The 11,174-nt window shown below is 54.6% G+C and overlaps 4 protein-coding genes across 4 annotated transcripts; 3 read left to right on the top strand and 1 right to left on the bottom strand.

Annotated features, from left to right (window-relative positions):
- Positions 1 to 863: 863 nt before the first annotated feature.
- CPAR01_15540 (WD domain-containing protein) lies at positions 864 to 4,727 on the top strand (the record flags this gene model as incomplete). The annotated part of the gene is made up of 3 exons (XM_060499788.1): positions 864 to 1,072; positions 1,125 to 4,629; positions 4,683 to 4,727. The coding sequence occupies 3 exons, from the start codon at positions 864 to 866 to the stop codon at positions 4,725 to 4,727; spliced, it is 3,759 nt and encodes a 1,252-aa protein (XP_060341364.1).
- Positions 4,728 to 5,232: 505 nt separating this feature from the next.
- Positions 5,233 to 6,371, top strand: CPAR01_15541 (uncharacterized protein; the record flags this gene model as incomplete). The annotated part of the gene is made up of 2 exons (XM_060499789.1): positions 5,233 to 5,380; positions 5,470 to 6,371. The coding sequence occupies 2 exons, from the start codon at positions 5,233 to 5,235 to the stop codon at positions 6,369 to 6,371; spliced, it is 1,050 nt and encodes a 349-aa protein (XP_060341365.1).
- Positions 6,372 to 7,515: 1,144 nt separating this feature from the next.
- Positions 7,516 to 9,343, top strand: CPAR01_15542 (cytochrome P450; the record flags this gene model as incomplete). The annotated part of the gene is made up of 2 exons (XM_060499790.1): positions 7,516 to 7,971; positions 8,069 to 9,343. The coding sequence occupies 2 exons, from the start codon at positions 7,516 to 7,518 to the stop codon at positions 9,341 to 9,343; spliced, it is 1,731 nt and encodes a 576-aa protein (XP_060341366.1).
- Positions 9,344 to 10,343: 1,000 nt separating this feature from the next.
- On the bottom strand, positions 10,344 to 10,658 carry CPAR01_15543 (uncharacterized protein; the record flags this gene model as incomplete). Its single annotated transcript, XM_060499791.1, has 1 exon — positions 10,344 to 10,658. The coding sequence occupies one exon, from the start codon at positions 10,656 to 10,658 to the stop codon at positions 10,344 to 10,346; it is 315 nt and encodes a 104-aa protein (XP_060341367.1).
- Positions 10,659 to 11,174: the final 516 nt, after the last annotated feature.

An 11,174-nucleotide genomic window follows, 5' to 3' on the forward strand; every position in this document is an offset into this window, starting at 1 on the left:
TTGGCGATGGTTGAGTTCGTGGACCTGCGCAGCAATACCTCGAGAATGAGCGCGGCTAAGTGATAATGGAGTGAATCTTTCTGATAGTAAGTGGAGATTCTGCGCAAGAGCTGTTGTAAGTCTCTATTGGCTGAAGTGGATTTTAGCTACTTGGAGCTGTGCCGTTGGTCTTTGGGTGTCTTAGCTTTCAGTTACGTAAGCCACACTCAACGACAATTGCTGTTTTCTTCCCCTCCACTGATGTAAGGTATCTTGAGGTATACCCACCTTCAACATCGACTTTGGAAACCTACCTCATCATCTTCTGCCGGAGATACCTACTTCTACAGGCTTATTTCTGTACCTCTATACTTTCTCATCTTGATTGAGGATGCATGGAATTTCCGATGAAAGAAGATGCATCGTGAATATGGCCGCTTATGTAATGGATTCCATGTCCCGCCGCTGCTCTGCGCCTTCCATTCTCCCTGCTGTGATGACGATGCACGTGACGCTACTTTTCCTGCTTGGGCCAGTTGAGAGGTGCACGGTCCAGTGCTAGGGGGGCATGGATGGCTGCGATTTAGGCCTTGGAGAGCTTGGGATGGGGCTGCAATCTGGCATCATATTTCCCTAAGGGCCAGCGTGCACTGTGACACTACCGCTTCAACGACTAATAGCCACCTCTCCCATAAGGCTTGGTTTTACTTTTCTCAACTCCAGAGAATCTCGGCTTTCCTCGCCAGATCTTCTTGTCACTGTCACGTCAACCAATGCCAATTCGCAGCTAGATTTGTCTTTCTCAGACTGGCCGATTTCCCTTATAGCAACGTCTCCCCCCTCCCTCCGAGTGCAGTCCTGGGGACTGAGTGATTCTCGCAATCATGGTCCGCCTCCGCGAGATCCCAAGGACCGCGGCGTTCGCCTGGTCCCCCGACCCGTCGAAGCCTCTTTTGATCACCGGCACTAGGGCTGGAGCTGTCGATGCCGACTTTTCTGATGAGACCAAGCTGGAGCTGTGGGACCTCAACCTTGACAACCAAGACCAAGGCCTCGAGCTGCAGCCCATAGCTAGCATCAGCACCGACTCGAGGTAGGCTCTGCTGCCGCACTACCAATCAGACATCTTGGCTCACGACACTTAGATTCTATGACCTTGCTTGGGGACCGGCCGATTCCGACCACCCGAGGGGTATCATCGCAGGTGCCCTCGAAAATGGCTCTCTCGACTTGTGGGATGCCGAGAAGCTCATCGACGGAGCCGAGGATGCCTTCATGTCCCGCACAACGAAGCACACCGGTGCGATCAAGTCCCTCCAGTTCAACTCCCTCCGACCGAATATTCTTGCGACCGCCGGCGCAAAGGGAGAATTGTTCGTTTACGACATCAACGATGTGGAGAACCCATTCCGACTGGGAACCGCCGCTGCTCGCGCTGACGACCTGGAAGTTGTCGCATGGAACCGCAAGGTTGCGCACATTCTCGCCACCGGAGGCTCTGGCGGTTTCGTCACTGTTTGGGATTTGAAGACCAAGAAGGCTTCTTTGACCCTGAACAACAACAGGAAGCCCGTCAGCGCCATTGCGTGGGATCCCAACAACTCGACGAAGCTCCTGACCGCCACTCACGACGATACTGCTCCCGTCATTTTCCTGTGGGATCTCAGAAATGCCAATGCGCCCGAGAGGACGCTTCAGGGACACGAGCAGGGTATCCTTTCCCTGTCTTGGTGCCAGCAGGACAGCGATTTGCTGCTTTCTTGCGGCAAAGATAACAGGACTCTGGTGTGGAACCCTCAAACGGGAGAGAGACTGGGAGAGTTCCCTGAAGTTACAAACTGGACCTTTCTCACTCGATTCAACCCCGCCAACCCCAATCTTTCTGCCACTGCTGGTTTTGACGGCAAGATCACCGTCCAGACCCTTCAGAACACCAACCCTACGAACACGCAGGCCGCTACCAACAACAATCTCGATGGTGAAGACTTCTTTACCAGTGCTCAGACGCAGCCTCAGGGAGCGTCGTTCTCTTTGAGCCAAGCCCCCAAGTGGTTCGAGCGTCCAGTGGGAGCTACCTTTGGCTTTGGCGGAAAGCTTGTCATTTTCAAGCAAAATGCCCAGCAAAAGTCCACCAAGATCTCCATCTCCCAGTTCTCTGTTGACTCGTCCATCGGTACCTCCACGGAAAAGTTCGAGGAGTCTCTGCAGTCAGGCGATATTGTCGGTCTCTGCGAGTCCCGTAAGGAACAGGCTAAGACCGAGGAGGAGAAGGCGGACTGGCTTGTGATGGAAACTCTTACTGGCGAGAATCCGCGGAAGCGTATTGTTGAGTACCTCGGATTCAACGAGGAAGAGATCACCAACGGAGTCTCGGGCAAAGAAGAGGCGAAGCCTGAGGATGCTGCGGCTGACAAGGAGGAGGACACGAAGGAGGCAGAGAAGCCCGACAACATGTGGGGCGAGGCCGACGGAGAAGGGGAAGAAGACTTCTTGTCGAATCTCTCTGCGACCAAGGGCGCCAAGACGGACAGTCCTTTCCACCTGCTGGCCGACACGGATACCACTGTGGAGAAGTCCATCACCAAGGCTTTGATGCTTGGAAACTTTGCAAAGGCCACTGAGATCTCCCTCAAGGAAGAGCGTTGGGCAGATGCTTTCCTCATTGCCAACTGCGGTGGGCAGGAGCTGGTGGACAAGGTGCAGAGTGCCTATTTGGCCAGCAAGGACGGTGTCCCAAGCTACGTTCGCTTGCTCGGATCAGTTATTGCCAAGAACCTGTGGGATGTTGTCTACAACGCCGACCTCGAGAACTGGAAGGAGTCAATGGCCATTCTTTGCACGTTCTCTGACCCCAAAGAGTTCCCCGATCTCTGCGAGGCTCTTGGCGACCGTATCCTCGAGAACGGCTCACGCAAGGATGCTTCTTTCTGTTTCCTCGTTGGGTCAAAGCTCGAGAAGGTCGTTTCCATCTGGATCACAGAGCTTGAGGAGGCCGAGCAGGCTGGCATGCAGGAACCTAGCGATGATTCGACGTTCTCTGTGCACGCTCGATCACTTCAGCACTTCATCGAGAAGGTGACCATCTTCCGTCAAGTCACAAAGTTCCAGGACTCTGGAAAGGAGCAATCTGCCGACTGGAAGCTGTCAGCTTTGTACGAGAAGTACACTGAGTACGCCGAAATCATTGCCGCCCACGGTCAACTCGCAGTTGCCCAGAAATACCTGGACTTGCTACCCAAGGAGTACCCTGAGGCGCAGCTGGCGAGGGAGCGTTTGGCACGGGCTACGGGCAAGGCCGCCGTCTCGCAGGCTGCACCAAAGGCGCCGGCTGCTGGACGTCGTCCGGGACAGCCTCCTGCGGCGGCCAATCCCCGGGCCACCCCCGGTTATCAGTCCTACCAGCCCACTGCCCCTGCTCAGACTCCTGTCGGTGCTAGCCCGTACGCACCAACGGGGCCGGCTCTCGTGGCAGCAACCGGACCGGCAGCTGCGTCGAACCCGTATGCCCCGGCTGCCCCGGCAATCGGTGGTTACACGCCTGCCGGCCAGTCGCCCTACGCCCCGAGCCAAGGCTACCAGCCTCCCGTCGCCCAGCCGGCCTACCAGGCACCCTCGGGCTATGGACCACCTCCCTCAAACTTCGGCTCGGTGCCGCCGCCGCCGCGTAACTCCACGCCCACTACGTCCTTCCGCCCCAAGGAGAGTTGGAATGATGTACCTCTGGTTGCCAAAGCACCTCCTCCAAGAAAGACCACTCCTAGCGTCGCTCCAATCTCTTCGCCGTTCTCTCAGCAACCTAACCAACCGGGTCCCCCGCCTCAGAGCCCGTACGGACGCACTGGTTCAACGCCTCCTCCTCCGCCGCCCAAGGGCCCTGCCCCGCCTCGTGTCACGTCTCCTCTGGCCGGACCTCCCCAGACTTTCCAGGCCCCGCCTAGGCCAACATCATCGGCATCGAACGCATACGCTCCTCCGCCCCCTCAGCCTGGCGCGATGCCGCCACCTACCATGCCTCGCACTGCCTCGCCATACAACCCTCCTCCATCTGGCCCTGCCCCCTCTAACCGCTACGCGCCCGCTCCCTCGGCCCAGCCGCAAGCAAGCCAGCCCCCCCTGGGGTCCTCTATGCCACCTCCCGGAAGCCAGCCTCCCCCGAGAAACCCTTATGCGCCGCCGCCCCAGCAGAGCACACCGTCAAACCAGTACGCGGCTTCGCCGTACGGAGCCCCGCCTACAGCAGCCTCGAGGCCGCCCACTGGCCCTCCTCCTTCCAACGGGCCCCCGCCTGCTGCCAGAGCTCAACCGACCCCTCCTCCCCCCAAGGCGGCTGCCCCGCCCAAGGCCAGACACCCAGCTGGTGACAGGTCGCACATTCCAGCTCACGCCCAGCGACTGGTCGATGTCCTCAGCTCGGATATGCAGCGTGTAGCTTCTCGCGCGCCTTCATCCTTTGCTGCGCAGGTCAAGGATACTCAAAAGCGCCTCAATCTTTTGTTTGATCACTTGAACAACGAGGAGCTGGTCAAGCCTGACACAATCGATCAACTTTGTGCTTTGGGCGAGGCTATTGAGCAGAAGAATTATGAGGTTGCTCACAAGATCCAAGTCGAGATTCAGCGGGACAAGACTGATGAATGCGGTAACTGGATGGTAAGTTCGCTGCTACAACACTTTACTTACTATGTACTAATGTCTTATCCCAGGTCGGTGTGAAGCGTTTGATCAGCATGAGCAAGGCCACTCCATGAGTGCCTGCTCGAAGTTAAGGGGATGGGATGTCATGGGACATGAACTGTTGATGATAGCCAACTGCGCTTTTACGTATACACTAGAGCTTAAGTCGAATGTGGAGACTGTGATTAAGTGCCTGCAAGTCTGCCGTGGTTGATGCTGTGATGATCTGGACTTGTGACAGTGAAAGTTGGACAGCGAAATTTCGATTGAGATGGTGAGAAGATCACTCGGCCATTTTATGGAGTCGGCGTCGAGATTAACAGTTCTGCAAATATTGGCGCAGTTACAATTGTTCCTGGCATGGGAATTGCAGCTGGCTGGCAAGACCTGTACCAGTACGTTTTTCGTCGAAGGTGAGAGGTTTGGGTGGCTTGACTGGAGCTCACTACCTAAAGGTAGGGGTAAGCTGGCACCTGGCCATGATAAGATAAGCAAGGGCGGGCTAAAGCCAACATCATCCACAAAACGTCACACCTCGACAACCTGTCACTCCACAGCCAACAAACCAAATCAATCACGATGACGGAGTCAACGTCAGAGGATGCTGCGGCTCAGCGCGCCGCTGAACAAATACGTCTGCGCAAGGCGAAGCGCGAGGCCAAAATTCGTGCTGGCGGTACCGCGAGACTGAATAAGATTACTGGTCTTGGTGGAGGATTTCAGCGAGGTACGATGACCGAATCCTTCTCGACACCTTGCGCAAGTGCAGACGCCGGTTTTGAGCTTCACAAATGCTAATTTTCGGTTTCTATCTAGATGAGCCCGTATCGACGCCTCCCTCAGCATCATCGTCCCCAGCTCCGGCCACATCAGGTCTGCCGAAGCCCAGTGTGAGCGCCGACCATGCAGACCCCGAGGAAATCGACATCTCCCAGCACTACTACGAACCGGCCTCGACACCCCGTCCCGCTGCCGCTGGACCGCCCTTCGACCCGAACTCCATGAATGAGGACCAGCTTCGACAAATGATGCTGGGCTTCGAGGGCCCTGGCGCGGGCGGAGCCCCGCAGAACCCTTTTGCGGGTCCCGGTATGGGAGGAGGCATGCCCGGCGGCGAAGACGATCCCTTGATGAAGATGCTCTCGCAGATGATGGCCGGTGGCGGCGCTCCCGGCGGAATGCCAGGCTTTCCTGGCGCCGGCGGTGCGCAGGGTGGTTTCCCGGCAGGATTCCCTGGTATGCCAGGCATGCCTGGTATGCCTGGAATGCAAACGCCCGAACAAGCCAAAGCCGCTTCGTCCGCCTACATCTGGCGCATTGTCCACGCCGTTTTTGCGATCTCTCTTGGTCTCTACATCGCCCTTACAACGACCTTCTCCGGAAGCAAGCTTGAACGCGAGCGCACGGCACTATCTTACAATTACCCTACGGGTAGCGACGAGGCAGTTACGGACGTCAACAGTATGGAGAAAGGCCGCGAGATCTTCTTCTGGATTTTTGCGACGACTGAGGCTGTGTTGCTCACGACGAGGTTCTTCATTGAGCGTGGACGGGCGCCTCCGCCGGGCATGTTGTGGACTGTTGTGGGATTCTTGCCTGGTTCGATCAAGACTTACGCCGAGACTGCGTTGCGGTATGGACAGATCTTCTTGACGGTGAGGAGCGATATCCTCGTATGTGTGTTTGTCTTGGGTCTTGCTTCGTTGGTTCGCGGATGAAGTCACCGGCTGAGATGATTCACTGGTTGGGGGCAAGTTCTAGATAGAGGGCACTTCAGTCGAAGTGAAATTCGACCAGCCTCCCGGGATAATGGTCAATACACTGCTTCTATCTAGAGTGCAGTTCGTCGGTCTTGGAAGATTTGGAAGTCCAGAGTGCTTTTGTGAAAAGTAGTGTTTGCAGATCCCCAGTGACTATGTTTGACCCAGTACAGCTTGCCATTTACAGGCCTTTGGCCTCAGTCTTGCCATTGAAACGTATGCCTATTTTGTATATATTCTGGCATACGATACGATCGATATTTGCGCAAAGAACCATAATTTTAAATCGTCCTAGAAGACGTAGCGTAGGAGCGACCTACTCCAACTTCAAGTCTGTCTAGGAGAGATCAACCGAGTCATTCTCATAATCGTATCATTCATTAGATGAGGCCCGCGAAGCGGTGCTGAGAATCGTCCTGCGCCGTGGTAGTGACGGACATGGAGGCGGAGGCGGACCCGGATAATATCAATGGTGCGCCTTGTCCGGACTTACTCAACAGATCTAAAAGGCGACGAGCGGAAAGTTTGAACTTGCAACAGAGTCACTCGGCCGAAAGTCCGGTAGTTCCATTGTCCTGTTAATTATCATTCACGTAGGAGGAGTAAGGGAATAGTGCTGATTCAATGCGCAGAGTCTATATGCCTTACACGCCCAGTTTCTCCTTTTCAAGTGCCGTGTCCTTATTCTTGGCTTTACGGGATTTACAAATATTAGTCCGCCCGGGGGCCGTCGTTAAATTCAAAAGACCCTTGTTATAGTCGGTGGGCTAGGATAGCTTCCCGGGACCGTTGCAGATCCATAATTCTGTAGATTTTGTGATTAGAGGAGTTGTCCGAAGGCCACTGCGCAGTCGGTCATTTACAATCCGAATACTCCAAGCGAGTGTAACATCTACCTTGACTCCAGCGGAGTCTCCAACGGAGTCTATTTTGACGGGGAGTAATGAAGATCCCGAGTAGCCTCATCTCCAAGTCGAGAGGCGAAGCATGTGTCGTATAAGATGACTTGGTGTCGTCTCAGGATTCTAACATTTTTGGGAACATGACCAAGTCAAACGAATCTGCGTAACTCGGAAACCACTCTCTCATAAACACAGTAAAAATGGCAGGACTTACAACCATCACCGCAGCCATAGCGGCAGTCGCCCTCCTCCTCCGCCTCGTCTACAACTGGCTCATGCCCAAGCCCATCCCAGGCCTCCCGCATAACCAAGACTCGGCGTGTCGTATCTCGGGCGACGTCCCGTACTTTGCGGAGTATGACAAGGCGGCGCGCTTCCGGACCAGGTTCTTCTACGACCTGGTGGCCAAGCACAAGTCGGCCGTCGTGCAGGTCCTCCTGCCCTTCTCCAAGCCCCTCGTCATTGTCGCCGACTATCGCGAGTCGAGGGATCTCATGGCGAAGCGGAGCAAGGAGCTCAGTCGCGGGTACATGAATAACGTGGCGTGGCAGGGGTTCTTGTCGGAGCACTTTATTGCCATGGAGGACGCGCACCCGTCGTTTAAGAAGTCGAGGTTTCTTACGAAGGACTTGATGACGAACAGTTTCCTTCACTCTGTACGATATCTCCCTACCCTTTATCCTCATTCTGGTATATCAATTTGATATAACGCTTTCAATGCACCCAAGTCAACGAATATTAACGTGCCCTTAGGTCTCTGCCCCGGCGTCGCACGTAGCCATCTCTGACTTCATTCGCCTCTGGAAACGCAAGGCAGCTCTCGCACAGGGGCTGCCATTCGAGACTGTCGAGGACTTGGAGGGCCTCACCTACGACATCATGATGACAGCCGTCTTTGGCGTCGGGTACGAGGAGAGCACTACGGCGAAGTATTTCAAGCTCCTGGAAGATGCCGGTAACGACGTTGTGGTTCCGAGCGGTTCGTCCGCACAGGTTGCCAAGTTCCCGTCACCCGAAACCCCGGCCCTTGTGAAAGCGCTCCACGTCCTCAACGTCTCCATCACGGCGGTCTTTGGCTCCGTGTTCCCCAAGCTGTCCGTTTTCATCGAGAACCTGAAGCCCAAAGCGCGTCAGGCCCTGAAGTTGAAGAAGGATGCAGTACAAGCCCAGATCGATGCCGCTGTCAAGAGAGCCGCCAAGGGTGGCTCGTCGGAGCACAAGTCGGCGGTAGACTACGTCGTCTCCCGAGAGAAGACAGCGGCCGTCGAGGAGGGACGTGAGCCAAGGTATGATGGCATGCAGCTGAACGATATGCTGTGGGGATACATCGCCGGCGGCCAGGACTCTACCCATAGCACCCTGTGCTTCACGGTCAAATACCTCGGCGCGCACCGAGTGGCCCAGCAAAAGCTGCGAAGGGCCCTGCGATCCGCTTACACTAAGGCATATGCGCAGAAGCGCGAACCCACCATTGAAGAGGTCCTCAGGACGCAGGTCCCCTACCTGGACGCCTTCATCGAGGAAACTCTCCGCCTGTGCAGTCCCGCGGGAGCCATCACCAAGGAAACCGTCCGTGACATCAACGTCCTGGGCCACGTCATTCCCAAGGGCACGACGCTCATGTTCCTCCTCACCGGTCCGACCTTCGTACAACCAGGGGTGCCCGTCGACGACGCAAAACGCAGCGAGACCTCGCAGAAGGCATCGAGCGAAGGCGTCGGCGACTGGTCGCACAGCGACTCCCCCGCCGAGGATTTCCGCCCCGAGCGATGGCTGCAGGTCGAGAGCGAGGCGGTCAAGTTCAATAACAATGCTGGGCCGTTTATGAGTTTCAGCAGCGGGCCCAGGGGCTGCTGGGGGAAACGGCTGGCGTACCTGGAGCTGAGGATGATTGTAACGCTTTTGGTGTGGAACTTGGAGTTTTTGAAGTTGCCTGCCGAGCTGGAGGATCCTGGGTTGACGGAGGGGCTTTTCACGAAACCCAAGTCTAGTATGATTAAGCTGAGAGTTATTTCGGATACGGAGTGAGTCTGGGGTTGAAAGGGGGAACCGAGATCGGCTTGTATTTCGAAGTATCAAGATTGGTATTCTTACTACATTTCACATAATATATAAGGCTTGTCTTAAAAGAGGTGCCTAGCTGAAAGAGAAAATGAATGTTGCCCACTACATGTGAGCGATTTCGAATATTCGAACGCATTTTGTTGTTTGATATATTTCAACTGGGCGCCTGGAAAAACTTACTCTTTTACAATGTCCCTCTGGGCAACTACCCTTCAGTGTAGACCAACACCTACGTATGTCCTAGAGTGAGCCCTAGGCCAGGATCCTTCAATAGAGCAGCAATCCGTCGTTCTCAAGCCTTTCACGAGTCTGTCATGTCAGCAAATATCGTTGAAGCAAGAGAGCAAGTGGGGCTAGACCAAGTTATAGCATGATCAGTTCGACCGGTCCACTCCACTATTACGGAGAAGAACCAAGTCAACACAGACAAGTCATTCACCGAAACACTACGACTGATCTCTCACGGGGCCGAACATTCACCAACAAACGAGCCGCAATACTAAGATAGTCCTGAGCGCTCTCACATGTGAATGGACACAACCAGGGAACCCTCAAAAATATGCAAAACATACAACACCAGGTATTCGCTGGTCGTCACCGACCCAACTACTAATCCGGCCCTCACTGGCTTATCTATGGGAGAGCGGACGGGATCCCGAGTTTTCCAGTGGGTATGGTCGTATGTGAAGGCATCACGATGTCAAGTTGAATATGAACTCTGTAGCGGCGGGAAGACGCGGCTCTGCTCTCAACTCTTAATACCATATTGTATTATTCTTATAGTAGACCGGCTCAAGACTGCGAAAAACCAATCAGAAATGTTGGTCTCCTTGTTTTTAAATTTTGGGGGTTGAATCTTGTGGTGTTGATTGCAAATGGCGAACATTGGTGCTGGTGTTTAGAATGATGTGCAACATCTCGCATCCGGCATCATGCTTACCTTACCTACCTTGGACAGTGCTAATCAGCTGTGCTCAAACCACAGATCAATTATTCGATATTCCCGCTGGTCGAAATATGGCAAGTGAAATAAGCTAGTGAATGTTCTCATAATCTCAAATATCTCGAAATGCGTCGTCGACAAACGAACCGCAACACCGTCAAAGCCACAGTTCACTAAGCAAACCACCAGCCACCAAACCCAACTTGAACCAACCAAATGATGTGCCATAACACCACAGGTTACCTTTTCTGGACAACCCAGCAACCACATTTTCCTAGCTAGACAAAGGAGACTTTGAAGAATAGTAGGTATTGCTGTTGTAACGAAAAAGCCCATGTTTATTTCCTAAGCCTATCACAAGCCAGGGGGGGAACGTGTACCCGATATCTCGTTCGTCCACCCCCCTCACCTAAGTAGGCACCCAGGGTACCTTCTTTGCCTCCGTGTTGTTGTTGGTAGTTCATCCGCCGCCCTTTTTTTCATCATCGGCTGTCTCCACTTCCGTCCCCCGGTCTCCGCCTCCGCCTCCGGAGCCCCTTAACCATCACGCCCGCCGATGAAAATCTTCCGTGCTCACGACTCCCCCACGCCGCCATGCACGTTTTTGCCTACCTACTCGCCCAAGATAGCGCCAGATAGTAGTCTGGTAGGCTTATCAAGTGAGAACAGACACAAACAAAACAGCCCCTTGAACCCTTCACCGACAGGCACTAGGCGGTAGTAGCTCGGCCCAAAAACGCCATCGAGGTTTGCGGTTCGTTCCATTGCTAGTAGCGTAGTACAAGCCCGGTCAGCCACGCCAAACACTAGAGGTAGACCGTAGGAGACCGTGGACAGCAACAGACACTCTAT

Source organism: Colletotrichum paranaense (assembly GCF_030867605.1).
Source record: "Colletotrichum paranaense strain IMI 384185 chromosome Unknown Scaffold_20.1, whole genome shotgun sequence".
NCBI classification, from domain to species: domain Eukaryota; kingdom Fungi; phylum Ascomycota; class Sordariomycetes; order Glomerellales; family Glomerellaceae; genus Colletotrichum; species Colletotrichum paranaense.